The sequence below is a fragment of the Balaenoptera musculus genome, chromosome 5 (assembly GCF_009873245.2).
Source record: "Balaenoptera musculus isolate JJ_BM4_2016_0621 chromosome 5, mBalMus1.pri.v3, whole genome shotgun sequence".
NCBI lineage: Eukaryota > Metazoa > Chordata > Mammalia > Artiodactyla > Balaenopteridae > Balaenoptera > Balaenoptera musculus.
This window is the reverse complement of record NC_045789.1, coordinates 53,393,690-53,418,611: the sequence shown is the minus strand read 5'-3', so window position 1 is coordinate 53,418,611 and position 24,922 is coordinate 53,393,690. Positions and strand designations below refer to the sequence as shown.

Genomic DNA, 24,922 nt, shown 5'->3' with positions numbered 1-24,922 from the left:
TAATAATAATAATAATAATAATAATGTTTTGTGGTTGTCATCATGCAAATGTTTTACCTCCTTGGTTAGATTTATTCTTAAGTATTTAATTTGTTTTGTTGCTCTAGTAAATGGAATTTTAAAAATTTCATGTTCAGAGTGTTCACTGACCCTGTGTGTCAACAAAACTGATTTTTGCTGTTAATCTTGTATTATGCACCTTAGTTAAGTTTGATTATTATCCCTAGTAGCTTTCTGTGAATTCTTTGAGATTTTCTATGTATAGTATCATGTCATCTGCAAATACACATTGCTTTACCTCTCTCATTCCAATGTGGATGCATTTTTATTTCTTTTTCCTGTGTCATTCCTATGCTAGAACTTCTGGTATAAGGTTAAATAGCAGCAGTGAAACAATACAACCTTGTATTTTTCCTGATCTTAGGAAGAAAGCTTTCAGTTTACACCACTGAGTATGATATAAGCTGTGGGTTTTTCAAAAGTATCCTGTATCATATTGAGGACTTCTCCCTCTATTCCTAAGTTTCTTGAGAGTTTTCATCAAAAGAATGTTGGATTTTCTCAACTTCCTTTGCTGTGTAAGTTAAAATGATCATTTGTTTGTTTGTTTGTTTTTCCCTTCATTATATTCATGGGCTGTATTATATGCATTGATTTACATTTGCTGAACCACCTTTGCACAAATAGAGTAAGTATCATTTTACTACGGTGAATACTCCTTTCAATATTCTAGTGGATTAGATCTGCAAATATTTTCTTGAGTATTTTAATATCCATATTTAGAAATGATCATGGTCCGTAATTTTATTCTTTTGTGGTGTCTTTATCTGGCTGTTGGGAAAACTAGTAAAGTAGTCTTGTTTAGGCTTCAGAGGCAAAAGAAGGCCTCTGACCGACTTGTGACCCTGCCTGGACTGCATGCCTGCTTGCACACCTAACAATTGTTACTAACAAGTCAAGCAGCAAGTACAATAAGAAAGGGAGTGGGTCTTGGAATTTCTTGAGCCCTGGGGACCTGGCTAGTCCCCTGGGGTCTAGAAAATCTTGTGACTCTTATGGTGAAATCAACAGCATTGTTACAGTTGAACCAGAGCTGCATTTTTGCATGCAAACTGATGACATCAGTTTGTGGCCTGGAATTATAAACGGAAGCCCCCAGAACTACAATTTGAAGTTTCACCCCTGAGGTGGACGCACCGCCTGGGACCCTTCCCAGCTGGGACTCCAGATTACTGTTACTCGGGATTTCCCAACTGCTGTTTGAATCTGGATGAAGGTGTTGGCCCAATCTGGTGATGTATATTCTGTTATGTCTTTCTAGTACTTTTATTCATCCCCTTCTAATGACTGTATATTGAAATTAAGTTAAATCATCTTCTTTTAAAGAAATTAATTAAATCTGTTCAGTTGTGTGAGACGAGTGGTTATTTTGCCGGTGAGTCCAACGAACCTTGAAACTGAAAGCAGGTTTCGGCAATACACACGCTTTCACATCAGGTAAATCTAGCCTCACAGCATTATTTAATGTTTCCTTCTTTTCACTTTTTTTGGAATATTTGAAATGGATTACTTAATTATTTAATTATATAAATGTTTGATAGAACTTGCCAGTGATGCTATCTCTCCAAGACTTTTCCTTTTTGGTAGGTTTTGATTACTATCTCAGTCTCTTAATTTGATATAGGTCTGTTGAAATACTCTATTTCTTGCTTAGTCAGTGTAAGTAAATTGAGTTTTTCAAGGTATTTATCCACGTCTTCCAGGTTGTCTAACTTTGTTGTGCAATTTTTGATAATATCCTATTTTCTTCCAGTTTTGTTGATATATAATTGACATACAGCACTAAGTTTAAGTTGTATAGCATTATAATTTTACTTACATACATTATGAAATGATTATCACAATAAGTGATAAGTGAATAAGTGAATATCCATCATCTTATGTAGGTACAAAATTAAAGAAATAGAAAAAAAAATTCCTTGACATGAGAACTCAAGATTTACTCTCAAGAATTTTCATATATAACATACAGCAGTGTTTATTTATGATGTATATTGCATTCCTAGTACTCATTTATCGTATAACTGGAAGTTTGAAACTTTTAACCACCTTCCTCCAATTGTCCCTTCCCCAATCCCCTGCCTCTGGTAACCACAAATCTGATCTGTTTTTCCATGAGGTTGTTTTTTCTTTTCTGTTTTGAAGTATAACTAACCTACAACACTATGTTAGTTCCTGTTACACAATACAGCTATTTGGTATTTCTATACCTCTCAAAATGATTATCACGATAAGTCTAGTTACAACATGTAAAGCTATTGCATAGTTATTGTCTTATTCCCCACACTGTATTTAGCAAAATACATACATATATATGTGAAAATACATGATTATTTTAAGTTGCTGATCTCTTAAGTTCAAGTGCATTTTAACAACCTTGCATTTTTACTTCCCTCACCACACTTACTATTTTTGACATCATATTTTAAACCTTTTAGTTTCATGTATCTCTTAACTACTTATTATGAGTATACATGATTGTATTACTTTTGTGTTTTAACCTTCCTTCTAGCTTTATACCTGGCTGATTTACTAACTTTACTATATATTTGCCTTTACCAATTTTTCCTTTTGTGATTTTCATGTTTCTAGTTGTGACCTTTTCTCTCTCACTTAGAAAAGTCCCCTTAACATTTCTTGTACACCTGGTTTAGTGGTGCTGAACTCTTTAACTTTTGCTTGCTTGTAAAACTTTTGATCTCTCCATCAAACATGAATGAGAGCCTTGCTGGTGAGAGTATTCCTGGTAGTAGGTTTTCCCCTTTCATCATTTTAAATATTATATATTGTGCCACTCCCTTCAGGTCTGCAGTGTTTCTGCTGAAAAGTTAGCCAATAGGCTTATGGGAGTTTCCTTGTAAGTAACTTGTTCCTTTTCCCTTGCTGCTTTTAAAATTTTCTCTTAATTTGTGCCATTTTAATTGCAATGTGTCTTGGTGTGGTCTTCTTTGGGTTGATCCTGTTTGGGATTGTCTCTGCTTCCTACGACTAGATGACTGTTTCCTTTCCCAAATTAGGGAATTATAGCTATTACGTCTTCAAATATGTTCTCTGCCCCTTTCTGCCTCTCTTCTCCTTCTGGGAGACCTATAATGCAAATGTTAATGTGCTTGATGTTGTCACAGAAGTCTCTTAAACTGTCTTCCTTTCTTTTTATTCTTTTTTCTGTTCAACTTCAATGATTTCCACTACTTTGTCTTTCAGCTCGCTGACCGATGTCTCTGTATCATCTAATCTACTGTTGATTCTTTCTGGTGTATTTATCATTTCAGTTATTGTATTGTTCATCTTTGTTTTGTTCTTATTTATATTTTCTAATTTTTTGCTAAAAACTTCTACCTTCTCACTCTGTTTATTTAATCTTCTCCCCAGTTTTTCTGAACATCTTTACAATCATTACCTTGAACTCTCTATGGGGTAGATTGCCTATGTCCACTTCACTTAGTTCTTTTTCTGGGGTTTTATGTTGTTGCTTCATTTGCAACATATTCCTCTGTTGCCTTATTTCACCCAACTTGCTGTTTTTATTTTTATGTATCTGAAGGTTGGTTACATTTCCTGACCTTGGAAAAGTGGCCTTTTGTGTTAGACATCCTATCCATCCAAGCAGTGCACCCTCATCCGGTCACCAGACTTAGATGCTCTAGGGGTTCCTGTATTTGGGCTACCTGTGTCCTCTTGTTGTGGCAGATTGATTACTATGAGCCCTTAGCTCTTCTGAAAGTACTCTCCACTGGCCTTTAAGGCCATTGTTTTGGGGGCATGGCTTCCGGGTGCCAGAGCCCTGGTCTGGGGAGCCTAATGTTTGTTGGGCTTGAACTATGCACTCCTTGGGGACAACCTTTGCTAATTTGCTCACTTGGTGGTATGAGTCTTGACTATACCACTTCTTCATCCCCCTTATCTGTCTCACTGTGGGAAGAGGTAAGCTGGGGTATTCTTACTCTCCCATCTTGGCTACACCTCCTTCATATCCTCTTATAAAATTTTTATCTTTGAAAAGCCATTAGTAATCTCCCTAGATTCATTTCTCAATTTAAAATTATTTGCATCTACTTTTTTTTTCTCTCTGGCAGTTTAGCTAAAAGTTTGATAATTTTGCTGACCTTTCCAAAGAACCAGGTTTAGGTATTATTGATTTTCTCTGGTTTTTCTTTTTTTGTTCATTTTGTTTATCTCTGCTCTAACTCCATTATTTTTTTCCTTCTGCTATCTTTTGGTTTAGTTTGCCTTCTTTTTATAGTTCTTTAAAGTATAATATTAGTTTATTGATTTTTAGATCTTTTTTCTTATTTAATGTAGGCACTTGCACCTATAAATTCCTCTCTGAGTCCTGCTTCTCCACATCTATTGATTTGGACTGTTGTGTTTTCATTCATTAAAAAAAATATTTTCCAATTACAATTTTTTTTCAGATTGTTTTTTAAGTTTATGTTTTAGAATACATTTACATTTACAGAAAAATTGCAGAATTTCCATAAACCCCACACCCAATTTCTGCTATTACTAGCATCTAACATTAGTATGGTACACTTGTTTTTTTTTTTTTTAAGGTTCTTATTTATTCTTGAATTTTATTTTATTTATTTTTTTTATACAGCAGGTTCTTATTAGTTATCTGTTTTATACATATTAGTGTATATATGTCAATCCTAATCTCCCAATTCATCCCACCACCCCTCGTCCCCATGTCCATATGTTTGTTCTCTACATCTGTGTCTCTATTTATGCCTTGCAAACCAGATCATCTGTACCATTTTTCTAGATTCCACATATATGCGTTAATATATGATATTTGTTTTTCTCTTTCTGACTTACTTCACTTTGTATGACAGTCTCGAGGTCCATCCACGTACCTACATATGACCCAATTTCATTCCTTTTTATGGCTGAGTAATATTCCACTGTATATATGTACCACATCTTCTTTATCCATTCATCTGTAAGTGGGCATTTAGGTTGCTTCCATGACCTGGCTATTGTAAATAGTGCTGCAATGAACTTTGGAGTGCATGTGTCTTTTTGAATTATGGTTTTCTCTGGGTATATGCCCAGTAGTGGGATTGCTGGGTAGTATGGTACTTCTATTTTTAGTTTTTTAAGGAACCTCCATACTGTTCTCCATAGTGGCTGAATCAATTTACATTCCCACCAACAGTGCAAGAGGGTTCCCTTTTCTCCACACCCTCTCCAGCATTTGCTGTTTGTAGATTTTCTGATGATGCCCATTCTAACTGGTGTGAGGTGACACCTCATTGTAGTTTTGATTTGCATTTCTCTAATAATTAGTGATGTTGAGCAGCTTTTCATGTGCCTCTTGGCCATCTGTATGTCTTCTTTGGAGAAATGTCTATTTAGGTCTTCTGCCCATTTTTGGACTGGGTTGTTTGTTTTTTTAATATTGAGCTGAATGAGCTGTTTATATATTTTGGAGATTAATCCTTTGTCTGTTGATTCATTTGCAAATATTTTCTCCCATTCTGAGTGTTGTCTTTTCATCTTGTTCATAGTTTCCTTTGTTGTGCAAAAGCTTTTAAGTTTCATTAGGTCCAAATGAATTGTTTCATTTATTTATTTTTGTTTTTATTTCCATTACTCTAGGAGGTGTGTCAAAAAAGATCTTGCTGTGATTTATGTCAAGGAACATTCTTCCTATGTTTTCCTTTAAGAGTTTTATAGTGTCCAGTCTTACATTTAGGTCTTTAATCCATTTTGAGTTTATTTTTGTGTATGGTGTTAGGGAGTGTTCTAATTTCATTCTTTTACAAGTAGCTGTCTGGTTTTCCCAGCACTGCTTATTGAAGAGACTGTCTTATATACATTGTATATCCTTGCCTCTTTTGTCATAGATTAGTTGACCATAGGTGCATGGGTTTATCTCTGGGCTTTCTATCCTATTCCATTGATCTATATTTCTGTTTTTGTGCCAGTACCATACTGTCTTGATTACTGTAGCTTTGTAGTATAATCTGAAGTCAGGGAGCCTGATTCCTCCAGTTCCGTTTTTCTTTCTCAAGATTGCTTTGGCTATTCAGGGTCTTTTGTGTCTCCATACAAATTGTGAAATTTTTTGTTCTAGTTCTCTGAAAAATGCCAGTGGTAGTTTGATAGGGATTGCATTGACTCTGTAGATTGCTTTGGGTAGTATAGTCATTTTCACAATGTTGATTCTTCCAATCCAAGAACATGGTATATTTCTCCATCTGTTTGTATCATCTTTAATTTCTTTCATCAGTGTCTTATAGTTTTCTGCATACAGGTCTTTTGTCTCCTTAGGTAGGTTTATTCCTAGATATTTTATCCTTTTTGTTGCAATGGTAAATGGGAGTGTTTTCTTAATTTCACTTTCAGATTTTTCATCAGTGTATAGCAATGCAAGAGATTTCTGTGCATTAATTTTGTATCCTGCTACTTTACCAAATTCATTGATTAGCTCTAGTAGTTTTCTGTAGCATCTTTTGGATTCTCTATGTGAAAGTATCATGTCATCTGCAAACAGTGACATCTTTACTTCTTCTTTTCTGATTTGGATTCCTTTTATTTCTTTTTCTTCTCTGATTGCTGTGGCTAAAACTTCCGAAACTATGCACAACTCCAGTTTTTCAGAGCTTTGCACAAACTCTTCTAACTCCTGTGAGGGAAACAGTCTTTGTTATATGAAAGTTGATAGTTCCAACAATAAGTCATACACTTTTCTCAAGGTGTCTGAATTATTAGAACACTTCTGTTTTTTCATATGTTAACCATTTCAGTGTACAAAATATGACCTGAAATCACTGGTTATTAGACAAATTGAAAATGACTTAAATTGGATGTTCCCTTCAGCATGATAGAGCGGTGTGTGTGTGTGTGTTTACAAATTATTGACTACATGTTATCTTCTGCCATGTGCAGAGCTCTTTACATGTATCATTTAACTTAGATATATGGGAATCCTAAGAGATATTTATACATTTGCAAATGAGAAAGCTATCTCAGTAAGGTTAAGTAATTTGTCCAAGTCTACACAGCAGTATCTGGCAGAGCCAAATTTCTAAGTTAAGCTTGTTGATTGTAAAGCCAATGACTATATTCAGTACTCTCTATTGCCTTCCAAAACCCTCTCCACAATGTTCCAAATGAAGAACATTTGATTCCTGCTTTAAGTTAAATAGTTCTGGTGCTTCACTTTATATTTAGTTTTGGATGCTAATAAGATTATCATTCATTTTTCTGCTGAATCACAGTCAGTATAATGACATAATTTTGGTATATTTACTTTATTATGTTTTCTAAATTTCAGTTTTCTTTTATTTTGGTTACATTTTCTCTTTGTATAAGCTTCCATAAACACATTTAGAAATAAGGTAGTCATATAAATTCCTGACCAGATAAGACATGCAGAAAGAACTATAATGAATACTCTGAGGCTGACAGTAATATAATAGAAATATATGGCTTTCCATTAAAAATAAAAATATTGTATTTAATCATTGCTGAAGTAAAAAATGATCCTTTCATCCTATGTTTAACTACTAACAAAACTAAAACTAAGTCAACTAAATAAAAGAAGGAAAAACATGTGTGAGTCTTGAAAGGGAAAGACAGGGAAGAGATTTATATTAAGAAATTGACTCACACGATTATGGAGTTTGGAAAGTTTAATCTGCAGAATAGGCCATGAGGCTGGAGACTCAGAGAAGAACCATTGCTCTAGTTCAAGTCTGAAGGCTGTCTACTGGCAGAATTCTTTTTTGCTTGGGAGCATTCAGTCTTTTGTTCTATTCAGGTCTTCAACTAATTGGGTGAGGCTCACCCACATAATGGAGAGCAATTTGTTTACTCAAGGTCCACATATTTAAATGTTAATGTCATCCAAAAATACCCTCACAGAAACTTCCAGAATGATGTTTGGCTAAATAGCTGGGTGCCTGGCCCAGGCAAGTTGACACATGAAATTAAACATCACATTATATTTTACATGGATTGACTTAATATGTAAAGCTATCAATCTCTTTAAATTTCTTTTCATTTATGGCATTTTTCTTGACAAATTGGCAAATATTTTAAAATTTATATAAAAATTACATTTTCATGAATAATGAATGAACTTTGAAAAAGAAAAGGAAATACTGGAGACTACTTCATCAGATAATAATGCAGAATACAAAATGAAGGCTACTGAATTACTAACAGACTAAGTGAACCATAGAATAATGTACTTAGGATAGAAAGAGAGCCATGAGTATGTGAAAGCCCCATTTATGCTAAAAATGGTATCACAATTCACTGGGACAATCAGTGAGAAAAATCCATACTGAGTGGATTGTTTATCAGGTAGTGGTATAACAATATATTCATTATTCAGACAAAGCAGGGAGGTGAATATTTACCTCCTAGCATGTATTAATAAAAAAATCTGAATGCATTAAATATATCATGTTAAACTATAATGCTATACATTTAAAAATAAAATATAAGAGAATGTCTCTTTAACCTCAGAAAAGATACAAATATTTTAAATGAGACTTTGAAAAGTACAAATCATAAGGTATTAAAGGATGGATTTGATTACATCAAATTTGGCAGTTTATGTTTAAAAAGGAAATTAGAGGTAATATTAACAAATATATGAAGTCATAGGAGAAGATATTTGCAATGGCTAGATCGAGGATTAATACTTAGATATTCTATGCTATGGAAAGAATTTGTATTTCTTGCAAAAAAAGTTAGAATATCCAAAATAATGTACTAAGTATATGAATTTCAAAGAGGGAAAATAAGAATAACTAATAAGTTTCTGAAAAGATGGTCAGCTTTGCTATTACAGAGAACACAAATAAAATTCAGCAATGTAATATCACTTTACCTCTTTGAAACTGACAAATAGAATAGTATCAAGGTGTAGATAAAATGTGGAAGATATGACCACCTATGCACTCCTGATGAAACAACACATTTGTACAGATATTCAGTGAAATTAAATGTACAACACAATTAAATATGCCAATAACCCATACTATAATTTAATCACACTATTGTATATAAATCTCAAATATATGCCTAGCTTTGCAATTTTTCCTCCTAATATTCTCTGTTGTAGGATGGAGATGGGGACACCTAATTACCCTTTGTGAGGAATAAATAAAATGTGATAAATACATAAACCAAAACTCTGCAACTCTCACAATGAATGAAATGGATATACAAATAGAAACTTGGATATATTTGAAAAAAATCATAGAGTAATAATAAAAAGAAAATGTGAATTATAGTATAAAACAATTTACATAATTATAAAACTCAAATCAATACTATATATAGTTTGAAGATCCACAGTATCTGTGTAAATTGAAGTGAGATGATAAATATTAAATGCATTTGACTGGGTGCCTACTGGTTATGGGGTAATTAAAAAAAAGAAGATAAAGAAAAAAATGTAAGAAAATAAATCAAAAGAGATGTCAGCTATGGGCTGATTATTGTATGGCATGAATTGAGAGAATGATTAATACATTCTGAGGCTCTGAAATTAAAAAAAGAAAACCCCAAATTCCATAATTCCACAAACCTACGTTTTGGCGTTCAAAATCAAATTGACATCTTTTTCATGTTGTAGTGGAATCTGAATACATGTATCATATTGAAAATTCTATAATAGATCATGTGACAAATAGTGGTACTGGCACAAACATTACTGAGTAATAATCTATTTTTTTTTTTTTTTAGAATATTTCAAAGTGTTTTTTTTTTTAACATACATTTATTTACTTATTTATTTATTTATTTATTTTTGGCTGTGTTGGGTCTTCGTTTCTGTGCGAGGGCTTTCTCTAGTTGCGACAAGCGGGGGCCACTCTTCATCGCGGTGCACGGACCTCTCACTATCACGGCCTCTCCTGTTGCGGAGCACAGGCTCCAGACGCGCAGGCTCAGCAATTGTGGCTCACGGGCCCAGCCGCTCCGCGGCATGTGGGAGCTTCCCAGACCAGGGCTCGAACCCGTGTCCCCTGCATTAGCAGGCAGACTCTCAACCACTGCGCCAGGGAAGCCCAATAATCTATTTTGAAGTGATAATTTTAAGGTTTAGATTGTGATTCAATGTCAGTTTGAGATAAGTATTTCTTGTCCTGTGTGAATAAATATTATTGCTGGAATTAGGCTGGCGATAAAAACATATAAGATTGTTGTTTTACATAGGATGGATATATATTTTGTAAATGCTGGAGTTTATAAGTGTAAATGTTATTATAATTGGAATTGTTAATATGAATAGTGTGACTAGTGTGAAGGAGGTAAATAAGTTTATTACTTTTATTTGGAGGGAAATTTTTCACTCCTCTCTCCAACCTTTTCCTACATCTTCCTTGCAGGGAAAAGATGAAAGTCTGAGTCTTACTGCAGATTCCTAGTTGGGTCACATTCCTTAGAGGACTGTTGTGCTGAGTGTTATAAGAACACACGTACATGATTAACTGTGATTCTCCCTCTACTTCTTCAGTAGATGGGGCTAAAAGTTTAAGAAGAAAAGATCCTGTTCCAAAGATGGGTCTTCAATGCTGCTTTTTCCTTTTAATGTTTACATTGATCTCATTAATTTGACATAGCTGCCTGACATTGATAAGATTTTGGCTCAAGGGAAGAAGCAGCTGTGTACATTTTGAGTTTAACAAAATGATCCAGGCTAATTTACCAGAGAGCTCTGCAGAGGGATTAAGGCACAAATGTAGTTAACAAAGGGCTCGCACTTATATATCATCTGTCATTGTACATACTCTAACTCAGAAACAGAACACAAATGTGGTTACTGTTTGTGGAAAGGTTCAAGTTTTACACTTTCTCCCATCATATTCCTTTCTATTAGAGCCTCAAACCTCACGATTACTTTACTTGTCACTCTCTTTATGTGTTACTTTGCACATTCACATCGACTCGTATTTGTATGTAAATGTAGATACAGTGTACTTTAGTATCTGCTTTTTTGAAAAAGATTTATTTATTTTATTTTATTTTTGGTTGCATTAGGTCTTAGTGGCAGCACGTGGGATCTTCATTGAGGCATGCAGGATCTTTCCTTGCGGTGTGCGGGTTCTTCATTGGGGCATGTGGGCTTCTCTCTAGTTATGGTGTGCGGGTTTTCTCTCTCTAGTTATGGCACGTGGGCTCCAGAGTGCGTGGGCTCTGTAGTTTGCGGCACGGCAGGCTCTCTAGTTGAGGCGCGCGAGCTCAGTAGTTGTGGTGCGCAGGTTTAGTTGCCCTGCGGCATGTGGGATCTTAGTTCCCTGACCAGGATCAAACCCGCGTCCCCTGCACCGTTAAGGTGGATTCTTTACCACTGGACCACGAGGGAGGTCCCTAGTATCTGCTTTTTATAGTTAGGGATATTATTGAAAATCTTCTGGAAATATTCTAATACCACAATTAATCATGTGAATTATTCAAACAATTAATGTTGTGAAAATGCTTGCTATATTAAAGAACCCCCTTACAGCTGTCATAAACTTAGGAATCGTTTTTTTTTTTTCCATGAGTGTGAGAGCATGTCATTATTGGACTGCAGAGATGTGATTGTGCTTTTGTAGTGTCCCCAGGGTCCTAGTGTTCTCTGATGGGTGGAGACAGGGGAAATAAGATCCACTGGAAATACTTCAAAGTTCTTACACTTTCTGGACATCCTTAAAGTTCATACAAAAAAAATCAGTTAGATCCTTGGTGACATATAGTTGGTAAAATAAATAAATGCACAAATTCACACAAACACACATTATATATACATGTATGTGTGTTACTGGGTCAATAATAAGGCAATAGGAGAATTCTGAATATTTTTGAATTATTAAATATAACAAATATACTTATAAGTAAGTCTCACACTATCCCCACAGGGCATAGACCTTTTATCAAAAATTATGAAATAAAATAAAAAAGGCTCAGAATATTTAAGTGATTGCTTTCTGAGCAGAAACAATGGCTTAGAACAATGTAGAATGGATATCCAATATCATTTAACTTGTCAAAATATTAATGTACATATTCATATAACAGGATAAAGTAAAAATTTCTGTTTCATGATTTAAAAATTCCTCCAAATTCTCAACCTCTTCAATGAGTATTCCATATATTTCCTGACCTTACCTGAAACTCAGGTCTTGCCCTATAATCCTTTAAGTATACCCAATCATTCTACCCTACCTACATCAAACAGGGTCCAGACAGAGTCTTAATGTGTGTCCTGCTTTCTTCTGACTGCCATTTCCAACCGTTTCATTTTCTCTGCTTTTAAAAAAATATCCTTATCTTTATGTCTTTACTCTGTACCGTCAACTACTCATGTTCTCTAATGCCAACTGTCAGGCTGTCAGGAGCAACACCTGTTCACAAAAGCCTTAGACATTTGGATTATAGTCTCCTGTTCCACCCCAATTTCTTTTTTAATGTTTACAATAAACAGCCAATACAAAGTCATGTCTTCTTATTCATTGACATCCCTAATTTAAAACCACTTCTTATGGAAAAGGCAAAACTGTGGAGGAAGTAAAAATAGTGATTTCTAAAGATTTAGGGGCAGGGAAGGATGAAGAAGTGGAGCACAGAGGATTTTTAGGAGAGTGGAGATTCTGTATGAGAGTATAAGGGTAGATAACATGTCATTATACATTTATCAAAAGATGGAATGTACAACACACAGAGTAAACCTTACTGTAAACCATGGACATTTGTTGATATTCACGTGGATGTTGGTTCATAAAGTGTAACAAATGTGCTGCAGGAGTGTGGGATATTGATGGTGAGGGAAGCTGTGTATGGGAGGGGGCTAGAAATAGGTGGGGACCCTCTGTATTTTGTGCTCAGCTTTGCTGTGAATATAAATGCCTCTAAAAATAGTCAATTAATTTTAAAAAACCCCACAAATACTGCATAGACCTGTCCTCTGAGATTGAAACAATGTATTTTATAGCTGCTTGCTAGACACTGCATTGTATCTTATTCAACATACCCATATATGAAACGATCATTTTCCCTCACAACTGCTCTCATTTACTTCACCTTAGTAAATGACAATATTCACTACTAAATTGCCCATACCAAAAAAGAAAATAAGTAAAGGGCTGACATATACAAAGAAACAAAAGCCAAGGATTAATTCTGGCACTCTCTCTTTTAATCTCCACCTTCAGCCTATCAGAAAACCCTATTGACTTTCTTTGTAAATACTTCCTAAATCTCTCCATTTATATTCAAATTGCTATCATATTGAAGTTTGGATCTTTATAATGACTTTCAGGAACTACTGCAACTGTATCTCAGCCCATTTCCCTGCTTTAAATCTTGCTCCATTCCAAACAATTCAATAGTCAAAATTTACGAAAGGGAACGCTATATCACATTACTGCTTAAAAATTATATGTTGATCCTCATTGACCTCAAATTTGAAGTGAAGAATACTTAGCATTGCCCCTTTGTTTTTTCACAACCTATCCTCCAATCATGTCTCCAGTCTAATTTCTCTCCTCTATTCAAATCAAACAGGTCATCATTACTGAATTTCTGCCAGAATTTTACTGGGCCATCTCATTTCTATTAGATCTTTTCTCAAAGTATTATAATTTCCCCACTATTGTCCATGTCTTAGACAAGATTATGCTAAATAACATGCAATTCCAAAATCTCAGTGGCTTCAAACAACAGCTTATTTCTTTCCCGTGCCATATGTCCATCTAGTGAGCTGCAACTGTTACATATATTCTTTAACCAGGACTCAGGTTGACAGAGTAGCCACTCTGGAACACAGCCCATTGACATCACAGAAAAGAGAACTCTGGAGTAAGTGCTCCTGACAGTTAAGTGTTGGACCTGGAAGTGATACATGACACTTCAGCTCATACTCATTGCCTGGAGAGTATTGAACAATTGCGCTAAACTCAGGAGCTAGGGATTTTTATTGTTGTCAAATATCTGGCATATTTGATGAACATCATTAATGATTACCATGATAATGTTATTAATACTACGGTATTATTATACTCCAAGTGGATAATTCCCATTAATTCCTATGTCCAAGTTTTCAGATTGAAGATCAAATACTAAAAATAATAAACTAGAAATCATTCCAAGAGGTAAACACTCAAAGAGGCAATAATAAGTACATTTAGTTACCTTTAGCAGGGGCTTTTCAGGCTTGCAGTGCAGTCCTCCAACAAATTCAAGATTAGGTAATAAGGGTGAAGAAATTCAAAATCTCAGTAAGTTCGAATCAACCACATTTCAGCTTTCCCCATAATCTCACATAATGTAGTAGGTTTTCCTGAATAAAAATAAAGAATGATAGAGGGAAAACAAACTGATATATGAGATGGGAAATGTTTTACCATCAAATTTTCTAAGAAAAATCTTTAAAGAACCAGTATTTGTCCCATGTAACTCTTGCCTTTTCCCCCACAAGAGTACACAATAGTGAGATTATGAAGAATCAAACACAGATTTAAGTATGGAGCAAAGTCAAAAGCCTGCTGCTTTCTCTCTGCCAACAGACTCTTTCTGCTTGAGCTAAACCTGAGCCCCACTCCAAGCTCAGAATCAGCACGTGCTCCTAGCAATGAACAAGAAACTCAGCCAGTGATCCCAGCCTCCTATGGTAGAGTCTCCTCCTCTTCTGGAATTCCAATTTATCTCATCCTCATTGCTCCAAAAGAATTTGATATCTTTAAAAATCAGCTTTTGTAATTGATCCATCTTTTTTTTTTTTTTTTTTCTGGTGTTTGGGAGTGTGCCGCCACAACTAACTATATCCTATCAGGAACTGAAATCTTTTTTTTTTTTTTAATTTATTTATTTATTCATTTATTTAATTTTTGGTTGCATTGGGTCTTTGCTGCTGCACGCGGGCTTTCTCTAGTTGCAGTGAGCGGGGGCTACTCTTTGTTGTGGGGCGCAGGCTTCTCATTGCGGTGGCTTCTCTTGTTGCGGAGCACGGGCTCTAGGCGTGCAGGCTTCAGTAGTTGTGGCACACGGGCTTCAGTAGTTGTGGCTCACGGGCTCTAGAGCGCAGGCTCAGTAGTTGTGGCGCACGGGCTTAGTTGCTCCACGGCATGTGGGATCTTCCCGGACCAGGGCTCGAACCCGTGTCCCCTGCATTGGCAGGCGGATTCTTAACCACTGCGCCACCAGGGAAGCCCAGGAACTGAAATCTTTTAATAAATATTTAAAAGTTATTATCTCCTTTGCTATCCATAATTATAGTTCCTATTTTAATGTTAAAAAAAAAAAAAAAAGAAGTGGAGCCTAGGGACTTCCCTGGTGGTCCAGTGATAAAGAATCCGCCTTCCAATGCAGGGGACATGGGTTCAATTCCTGGTCGGGGAACTAAGATCCCACATGCCGCGGGGCAATTAAGTCTGCGCGCCACAACTACTGAGCTTGCGCACCTCAGTGAGAGAGCCTGTGTGCCGCAAACTACAGAGCCCATGCACTCTGGAGCCCACACCACAACTGGAGAAAAGAAAACCCGCCCTTCGTAACTAGAGAGAAGCCAATGTGCTACAACTAAGACCCGAAGCAGCCAAAAAAAAAGAAGTAGAGTCTAAAGATGTGACTGAATTGCTGCAATCTCATGATAGAACTAACAGGTGAGGAGTTGCTTCTTATGGATTAGTAAAGAAGGTGACTTCTTGAGATGGAAAGTAGTGCTGGTGCAGATGCTACGAAGATGTTGAAATGGAAACAAATGATTTAGAATATTGCATAAGCTTAGTTGATAAAGGGGCAGCACAGTTTGAGAGGATTGACTCCAATTTCAAATGAAGTTCTACTGAGCACAAAATGTTTTCAAATAGCATTGTATGTTACAGAGAAACGAAAGAAAGAGTCAATTGATGTGCAGACTTCATTGTTGTCTTATTTTAAGAAATTGCCACAGCCACCCTTGTCTTAAGCAACCACCACCCTGATTCATTAACAGTCATCAAAAAGGCAAGACCTCCACCAGCAAAAAGATTATGACCCACTGAAGGTTCAGATGATGATTAACATTGATTAGCAATAAAATATTTTTTAATTAAGGAAGGTACTTTTTTTACACACTTAATAGATTACATTATAGTGCAAATATAATTTTTACATCCACTGAGAAACAAATAAATTTGTGACTCACTTCACTGTGTTTTTTGCTTTGTTATGGTGGTCTGGAATCCAACCTGCTGTACCTCTGAAATATGCCTGTAATTAAGTTAAAGATATCGAGGTAAGTTCATACTGGATTTAGGATGGGCTCTAAATCCAATGACAGATATTCTTATGACAAGAAGGATGGAAGGGGTTTATAGACACACAAAGGAAAAGGTGACGTGAAGAGAGAGAGAGCAATTTGAGAGAAACCACAGCCAAGGAACAGCATGCATTGTCAGAAGCCAACAGAATCTTGTAGCGAGCCATCGAATGGACTTTTCAAGAAATCTCAAAAAGTAATGGACCATAACAGCACCTTGATTTAGGACTTCTGGCTTCCATAACTGTGAAAGAATAAATTTCAGTTGTCATAAACTACCAAGTTTCTGGTAATTTGTTATAGCAGCCCTAGGAATCTAATACAGAGTGCTTCTACCCGACCTTTCCCACTATTACACCTTTTATCCCACATGTCAAGGATACGGTTTGGATTTGTGCCACTGACAAAGTATTTCTATCCAATTATATATTTGAGGGACTGAAAAAATCATCAGCTGTCCCAGGATGCTGCCGTCCTCTTGGGAAAGAATTGAGGAAATTATTAGCACGTACACTTACTGTGATGCTACAGCGTTCTTCCTCTAAAGGACCCAGTCTCTTCATTAGTCAATGGATCAGGTCTAAAAACTCTCAGGTCTAAAGTCTTGGCAAGTGATTATGATTTGAGGGAAGCGATGGTCCTCATCCTTCTGATACTCATCCTCGAGTTCTTCTGGTAGAATAGACAGGACAATGCCCTCTTTGGTGGCCTATCTGTTTATCTCTATCACCATATTGATAGCTTTTCATGGGTTAAGACTGCCTAGCTGCCACTCTAACCTCACTGTTCACTGTGATCATTGTGACTGTCTGACTTCTGATGATTGAGTACCATCACTAGTCTCTCTTATTTTTGGATTTGATTACAATTAACATCATTGAGCTCAGTTTTGTTACTGCCAACCACCTGGCCCTCAGAATATGGCCACACTGAACAATTTATAACTTCAGTAAACAATCATGTGGTAGAATTTCCAGACTTACAAGCATATAGATCTTAATATATCCACTCTTCTAAGCCTTTGGATTCCTTCTTTCACTGTTTATCATGGCACTTCCAGCATATCAGTTTTACTTCCTAAGGGCCATCACTTTTTCCAAATTTCTACAGGCATCTTAGTACTCTGTTACCACCATCTCCTGGAGTCTGAACCCAGGTATTAAATCCTATGTCCTGAGAGAGTGCTCCAAAATTTTAAATGATGCTTCCTTGTACAACTTTATGTTCTACTTTCCTTAATCCTATTCTTCAGCATACAGTTCCATATATAATCTCTCAGTTCCTGCTGGTAAATATTGGATAGGTCCTCCAGTTCTTTTGGGTTATACTATGTTTCCTCCCTTGGTTGATCCTTCTTATACCTGGCTTTATACAGTGTGACTTAACCCTAGTCATTGGCCTGTGGCCAAGAGGGGAGATAAGAGCAGATACTGAGAGGGACGTAAGATGTTCTGTAGGGTAGAGGACCCTATATCATCCTCAAACAATGGAGAAGTGCTACCCCTTCACAGAGAGGAGTGGGCTCAGGGGAATCTAGGAATTCAAGATTTTCACATACATTAACTATTTCTCTGATGTCTTGGCATTCTTTTCTTTCTCAACCATGCTCCTGCTCTTCAAAAAAGTTCAAACTAGGTTGGGAATTTAAGTAGAACTGGAAATGTTTTATTTTAAAATAAAACTGATTTTTCTTTCTTTTTTTTGCCTTTTACAAGAGATGAGAATCGCTTTATATTCTGACAAGGAGGCTCCTCTGGCTTTCTCACTTAGTCTTAATACGATGGTCTAAAGTTCTCATTCTATCATATTTTTCAAAGCACTAATTCTGCAGAAACAAACATGTACCTTCATTTTCCTCATAATTTCTGCTTTTTCCATATTTATCAAATACATGATATATCACAAACACTGCTACCTTCTATTGGGTTTTAAAACGGGTCATGAGGCAGGACCAAATTCAAGGCTGGAGAAGTAGCTTCACCTCTTGACGGGAGGAGTTACAAAGCAAATGTAACCATTTATATTATACTGCAGTAAGAAACTTCATTAAAATATAAATAAAGTCATGAGGAAGTACATCTTTCAAACATGGTTTTAGTAAAAAATCTACTTTAAACATAAGAAAGTATGACTACTTTATGTAAACTTTATGTTTGTTTGCCTTACAAATCAAACATTTCTATGGGCTCACATCTGATGTTCCTGCAGCTTTCAGAATGATATCTCTGATATCTCTTCTCCAAATTCAAGTTTTTCTATTATTGTATCTGTGCTATTTCTCTATTAGGAAGGAAAATTGCTTAGTTATGGATGAGTTGTCTCTGGGCATTGTCTGTTATTACTCCTTCCTTCTCAACGGATTAAAATTCATTTGCTAAGGAAAACTAAAACTTTGGGGATTAACATTAGGATTATTATTATCAAGTATCTATTTTCTGATTGTACGATTACTGCCAATAGGCTTTTACAACCAAGTCAGTTCTCCAGCCTAACTTTCCAGATTTTTTATGTCATTCCTTGAACAGGCACCCATCACAGCATTGTTGATTTAGTCTATGGATAGAAACTGACAAAGGAGATATTTTGACCAAGCTATAATATATACAAGTGCTAATTTTTAGCTTTTTGCTGTTGAATCTCCCTTTTACCCATTCCTGCTTGCTTAGTAATATTTTTCAGTTTGTTTAATACTTATATTTTTTCTTGAAACCAGAGACACAAATTTAGATATGGGAAAACATTTGATAGATTAAAATATGCTATACTTCTTCATGGACTTGTTCTTTCCAGGCAGTTATCAAGCAACCTTTTACTTATATTAAATTGCAATAATCAATACATTTCAGGAAGTTCCAACTTACCTAGGAAGAAGAATATAAATGACATGGAGATGGAGGTGAAAGACATCATTTCATTTAGTGCATCTCATTCATCACTCACCTTACTGATCATGGATTAACCAGGAATTTAGTCCTGCAATAACCTTTATTCTATAAAATATACATAGAAGGATGAGTCTTTTCGCTATGGTAGGGAAGACTTGTTGATTCCTGGTGAGATCTGCATCATTAGGGTGGGCCCTTAAGCCACTGGGGCTTCTCTGCTTGCCTTTCTTTACACTCCAAAAGGAAATTCACCTTCTCATGTGTAACCTGTTTATTCTCTGGTGGCTGACTAGTGCAATTGGAGACCAAATTGAGACACGTGTGAGTGATGCAAATTCTTTATGCTGCACTTCCATACTTAGCATGGAAGAATTTATAATCTTTAGAAATCAATTTCTCACTTAACCATTTATATCGACCTTGGGGCATTTCTTCATTCTCAGTGAGCATGATGAAATAGCAGTTTTATATCAATAAAGGAAGAAAGGTCTAATTTGTTCCAAATTCTCCATGAGTTTTAGGATCATCACTATCGCTACCTGCACGATGAGATTTTATGTCTAGGAGTCCTGGAAAGGAGACAGGATCTAAAATGAAGCATGTTAACCAGGGCAAATGATCTAAGATGTGGGGAGGTTTCCCTCTGTAAAAGAATCATGATTTTACCACCTGACAGATGCTTTAAGGGTGAAAAATAGGTGCCTGCAGTTCATGGTATCATGTTGACTTCTGATATCATATAGGAGTGGTTTACATCTGAAGATATAAAAAGGTCATCTCTGTGGGAAATTAATGGAGGAATTGAGAGTGAGACATTAGAGCCAGAATCTAGAACCATGGTAGAATTGGAGTGGGATTCAGAAGCAAAGAACCTGCAGAGGAAATGAAATTGAGAAGCCAAGGGTAGGTAACGATTCAATGTGCATTGTGGGACTGATGGTTCCTTGTTCCATAGGCAGCAGACTCAGATTCTAAGTCCCAACTGTATTGCCTTTTAAAATATCACCGTTGATATTCCCATAAATTTGGGGAGTATGGTAGATCTGAGGCTGTAGGTTAATCATTATTTTTGGTAAAATATGTAGAACATTACAGTAACAAACACTTCCCTCATCAGAAAAGGGAAGCAAGTTTGACAATCAAAACATACAACCATATGAATCACTTTTTATTTATAACAGATAGAGCTTGACTTTGTGTTCACACATATATACGTGTGCACATGTACAAAATACCTGCATATGCCTATTATCATTTTCAAATAAGTCATGACACAGAAGATATTTGAGCAGGATTTCCTAACATAGCCACATATAGATTATATGTAGTTTACAAATAGAGTATTTTAAATCATATTGTTTTAACTGACTAGGAAAGCCAGAGGTCATCAAACTCCAGAAAAAAGTCTTCTTATTGAAACTTAAACTAGAAAAATATAACATATTAGAAAGGTTTAACTTCTGCATACCTAAAATTATTACCAGATTGTTAATGTAGTTAACATAATGATGCATAGATGATATAAATAGGTAAATATTTGTGTTTAAGAAAAGCTTTGGTCTCTATAAATAGAATATATTCATTTATTTGTTGGAGCAGTTCTTTTGAATAAACAGAAATTGCTAACAAGGTATCCAAATCTTGAGTTTAAACTCCTTTATATTAAATCATTTTATAAGAATGAAAAAGTGAAGAGATATCTTGACATTAAGATTAAACTATGATTTTAAAGATTATTATAGGAAAGGACATTATCTTATTGCCAGAATAAATGATTTAGAAGTGTGGTAAGTTATTGCTTTGATTACATGAATTAGATCTTAAAACAAACAGCATTAGTGCTTACATTTTTTAAACTTTATACCTTAAAGTATAATTATTTAATTATTTCAAATCTCATAAAATTAAGAAAATACGTTTTTTCTGCTATATTTCTTTATAGTTAATTTGCCATTTAAGAATAAATTTATATTTACATTGTACTTATTTGTGCCACTATTCCTATTTAAAAAAACAGATAAATGCCCAAATAATTTTCATTTGTCCTAAGATAATTTTATATTATTTTCTAAAATAATTTTATATTTGATAGACTTATATTTGTTCTATGATAGTAACTTCCAGTCTATTTTGCTTGGGTTATAAATATCAAAGTCCATAGTAAATTATTACTGAACTTGGTTGATATGTATTATATTGAATAATTTTTTGACCTCATGGGCAAATTATTGGCAAGCATACTGAAGATAGACTTTTTGGAAATGAAAGAAAGAGACTTTTTTTTAAAATGGAGAATTTGGCAGAATTTCAAAATAAAATCATTGTCAGAACTCTCCAAAATTGACCTGTATGGTTAGAGAAGAAGGAGAGGGAATACTCTTTTTTTTGAGACATCTTTCTATTAAAATCCAACATGTTGTCTTCATGTTTACTGCAGATTTCAGGCTGACGCTAGTTAATAAGAAGCCTAAGTACTTGTGCTTGGTATAGTGATCACAATACAGTTTATGAGAAGACCAGGGGAAGTTATGGAGTAAAAGAAAAGGAAGAAATGAGGAAACTCACCGAGTTTCTGATTATATGTAGAAATCATCCTCATAGCAGATAGTATTTCAGAGAAATGCATTTTTCCCCCAAAGAATCTGCAGTGTAGTCTAAGAAGTTTGCTTATTTCCAAATATGTTTATTGTAAGTAAAATTAACATAGGAAAGAATTTTTTAAAAAATTAAGTTACTTTTAAAAAGTGGGTATTAAATTCCAATCATTTACTTTTGCTCCATCATACTATTAACCATGCTAACATATGATAATTAGCTAGTTCTCCGAAGCCACAAAGTGTTACAATACAAATGAAGTACTATCATTATTAATATCCAAATGAAAGACAATCTTCAAATCAAAGACCAAAAATAGTGTTTTGTATTCTAAGAGGAACAAAGTCCAGTGTGTCATATAAAAGGAAAGTGATGGTGTAAAACATGCTTAATAGCAGACTAGAAACCCTAACAGTCTCCTGACCTTCCTGATTGGAAGGGAAGCTCTGACTAGAGAGAGTATGCTCTACACTACTTCTTGTCTAGTTCCTTTAGATAATATGCAATGATTCTTACATACTGGACCCAAAATGATGTTAGATATTTAGGAAATATTCAATATGATCAGTACTGAAAATAGAATTAATCATTATGTTCCCAAGGCCTCAAACAACATCTCAATTTGTTGAGCTGAAAACAATGAATGAAGTAAAGCACTAAGTCTTTAATGGTAGCAACTTCCATGTGTTTATTTGTTTATCCTCTCTTTTTAAAGAATAGATTAGTTTAAACCTTAATTCTAAGTCATGTGGCACATTTTTGGGGTGAGTCTTTGATCTGTGACTTGATAAGCTGAGGAATGGATAAGAACCCAGGAGAGTAGGAGAGGAATCTGTTCAAATCAGTGGCTGGGTTAATTCAGATGGATTTTATCAAGGTTTCCAGCCCAACTGTTAAAAAAACAAAAAAACAAAAAAACACTACTCTTTCTTTTTCTTCTTTGCAGTTTTACCAAACTTCCAGTAACAAAACAGGCAACATTTAGTGACCAGGAATATAAAAGTTGCCATACATGCTAGCAGGAACCCAATCACATCCAAAGAATTGTACTGGTACCAGGTGAGGTTGTGGATGGCTGGCCGAAGGTGTTTGGCTCCTTTGTGGCGCATGATAAACTCAATCCAGAAGACTGCTCGGTCCAGGGGCTTCATAGGCTGATCGTGGTGAATTCTTGATAACTTCATAGCATTCTCTTTATAGCTAAGGATTGAATAAATATGTAGATACTCACTTGAAAAATTTGTTAAGGACATGAAATACCTAAAATTGTTATATATTATTAAAGGTATATTACATAATTAATACATTATTTCATAAATATATCACTAAGGGCACAGAATGCACATGAAAGTTTGTTTCCTCTTGAGATATTTCTAGATAAGGTGGTCTATCAGCTGGAATTCATTGGATGTTTCATAGTCTTAGTAATGATTGGAGGTAGGGGAGAAAAGAATTTCTAATTGGAAGTAGAATTTTAAAAGTTCAGAAATAGGAATGTAGAATATGTTGGTTGAGAATATAGAATTTGATCTCATTTGTTGAGTGTGGTATTGGGAACATGATAGTGACAGGAAGCAGCATTGAGGGGTAGGTCTATGAGAAAGGAACCCCTTCCTCTTCCCCCCCAACCTTCCTCAGGTTCTGTCTGGAGTGTTAGTGTTAACAAGAAGCTAGTCTTCAACAGTAGCAAGAAAGATTTCAGTCTGTGATCTTCATGGCCCTGACATTTCAGTTGAAAGCAAAAAACTTAATGTGACCCTATGGGCGAGAAGAAGGGCCTGAGATTGAGTAGATGCTGGAAACTTTGCTTCAGGCAACAGAGGGATGCAAGTGTAGTGGTGAGAGGGAAAAATGGCAACAACTAGAACACTAACCCTTCTAATTTTAGTCAAGGAACAGAAGACCAGTCCCTGGTTTTGGTTTAAGTTTTTGAACGGCTGACTTAGAGGAAGGATTTCCTTGGGTTTGTGAAGGAGATGAAGAAGTGAGGTTATTCTCCCACACTGAAGTGCAGTCACCATTGATGGAGAATACAGAACATTAAATTATAGAAAATAGTGGAACAGCATGTAGAAAGTTCTGAGGAAGATAACTGTAGCCAAAAAAAAGAAAAATTATACAAAGTCCTGTTGCTCTTTGTTTAAAAAAAAAAACAACACCACACTACAGGTCTTTCTTAATACACAAGAATTTAAGGAGTAAATACCTCTGGATATATCTCAGGAAAACAAGGAAACAACAACAACAAAAGCTCCGAGACACAGAAACAAAATATTTGTCAGATAAAAAAATAATAAAAACAAAATTGTTCAGGAATAGAAATACTGTAATAAAACGTGAATTACATCAAGTCCATATAAACACCAAACTAATGCTAAACAATGTTGGAAATGTGGTCATGGGCAAGATGTGTATGTTGTAAGCTTTGATAATGTTGTAATGATAATACAGCTAACAGAAATTAACATGTGATGTTTAAGAGACATGGGCTGGAAGTTGAGAATTGACTTCAAGCAAAAGTCATTCTATACTGACCAAAATTGGAAACATTTACAAAATAATTATTCTCATCTCTAATGTCAAAATTTGTTCATAGATTTATATGAAATTTTTAGTAAGAATTTATCTGATATTAAAGAAATATTTATCCAAAGCCTGGCAATACTTCTAATTTTAATGTTTTTTCCTCACAGAATATATTTATTTGATTTTTATGAGAAAGAATAACAAAATAAGTATAACCATTCATCATTAGGAATTTATTTATTTATTTATGATCACAGCTAATCTTCATGTTGTACAAAGTTCCCCACAATTTATTCACTGAAGTAAGTTTCAATTTACTGAAAGTTTGTAATTTTGTATAATATCTCTTCATTCCTCCAACTCCTAGCTCCTGGTAACCACCACTCTAGTATCTGTTTCTGTGCATTTCACTTTTTATATACAAATATAAGTGCTATCATATAGTATTTTTCCTTCTCTGACTTATTTCATTTAGCATAATGCCATATTATCACAAATGGAAAGATTTCCTATTTTCTCTTTGCTGAATAATATTCCTTTACATACATATACCACATATTCTTTATCCTTTCATCCACTGACGGAAACTTAGGTTGTTTTCATATCTTGGCTA

At 35.1% G+C, this 24,922-nt stretch overlaps 1 protein-coding gene across 5 annotated transcripts in view; it reads right to left on the bottom strand.

Moving 5' to 3' along the window:
* The window catches only part of LOC118896066 (UDP-glucuronosyltransferase 2C1-like), a 62,158-nt gene that overhangs the window by 8,880 nt on the left and 28,356 nt on the right, over positions 1–24,922 (bottom strand). Inside the window, exons 6-9 of one of the 5 annotated variants that reach the window (XM_036853797.1) lie at positions 22,840–22,983; positions 16,190–16,254; positions 14,197–14,344; positions 6,625–6,691 (exon numbers count right to left, since the gene is read on the bottom strand). The exons of 1 other annotated variant lie outside the window; for it this stretch is intronic. In XM_036853797.1, coding sequence (XP_036709692.1) covers positions 16,191–16,254; positions 22,840–22,983 — 208 coding nt within the window. In that variant the 3' untranslated portion in view covers positions 6,625–6,691; positions 14,197–14,344; position 16,190. Of the gene's footprint in view, positions 1–6,624; positions 6,692–14,196; positions 14,345–16,189; positions 16,255–20,335; positions 22,984–24,922 lie in introns of those variants that run through there. 3 more of the 5 variants (XM_036853796.1, XM_036853798.1, XM_036853795.1) reach the window with 3 other exon arrangements.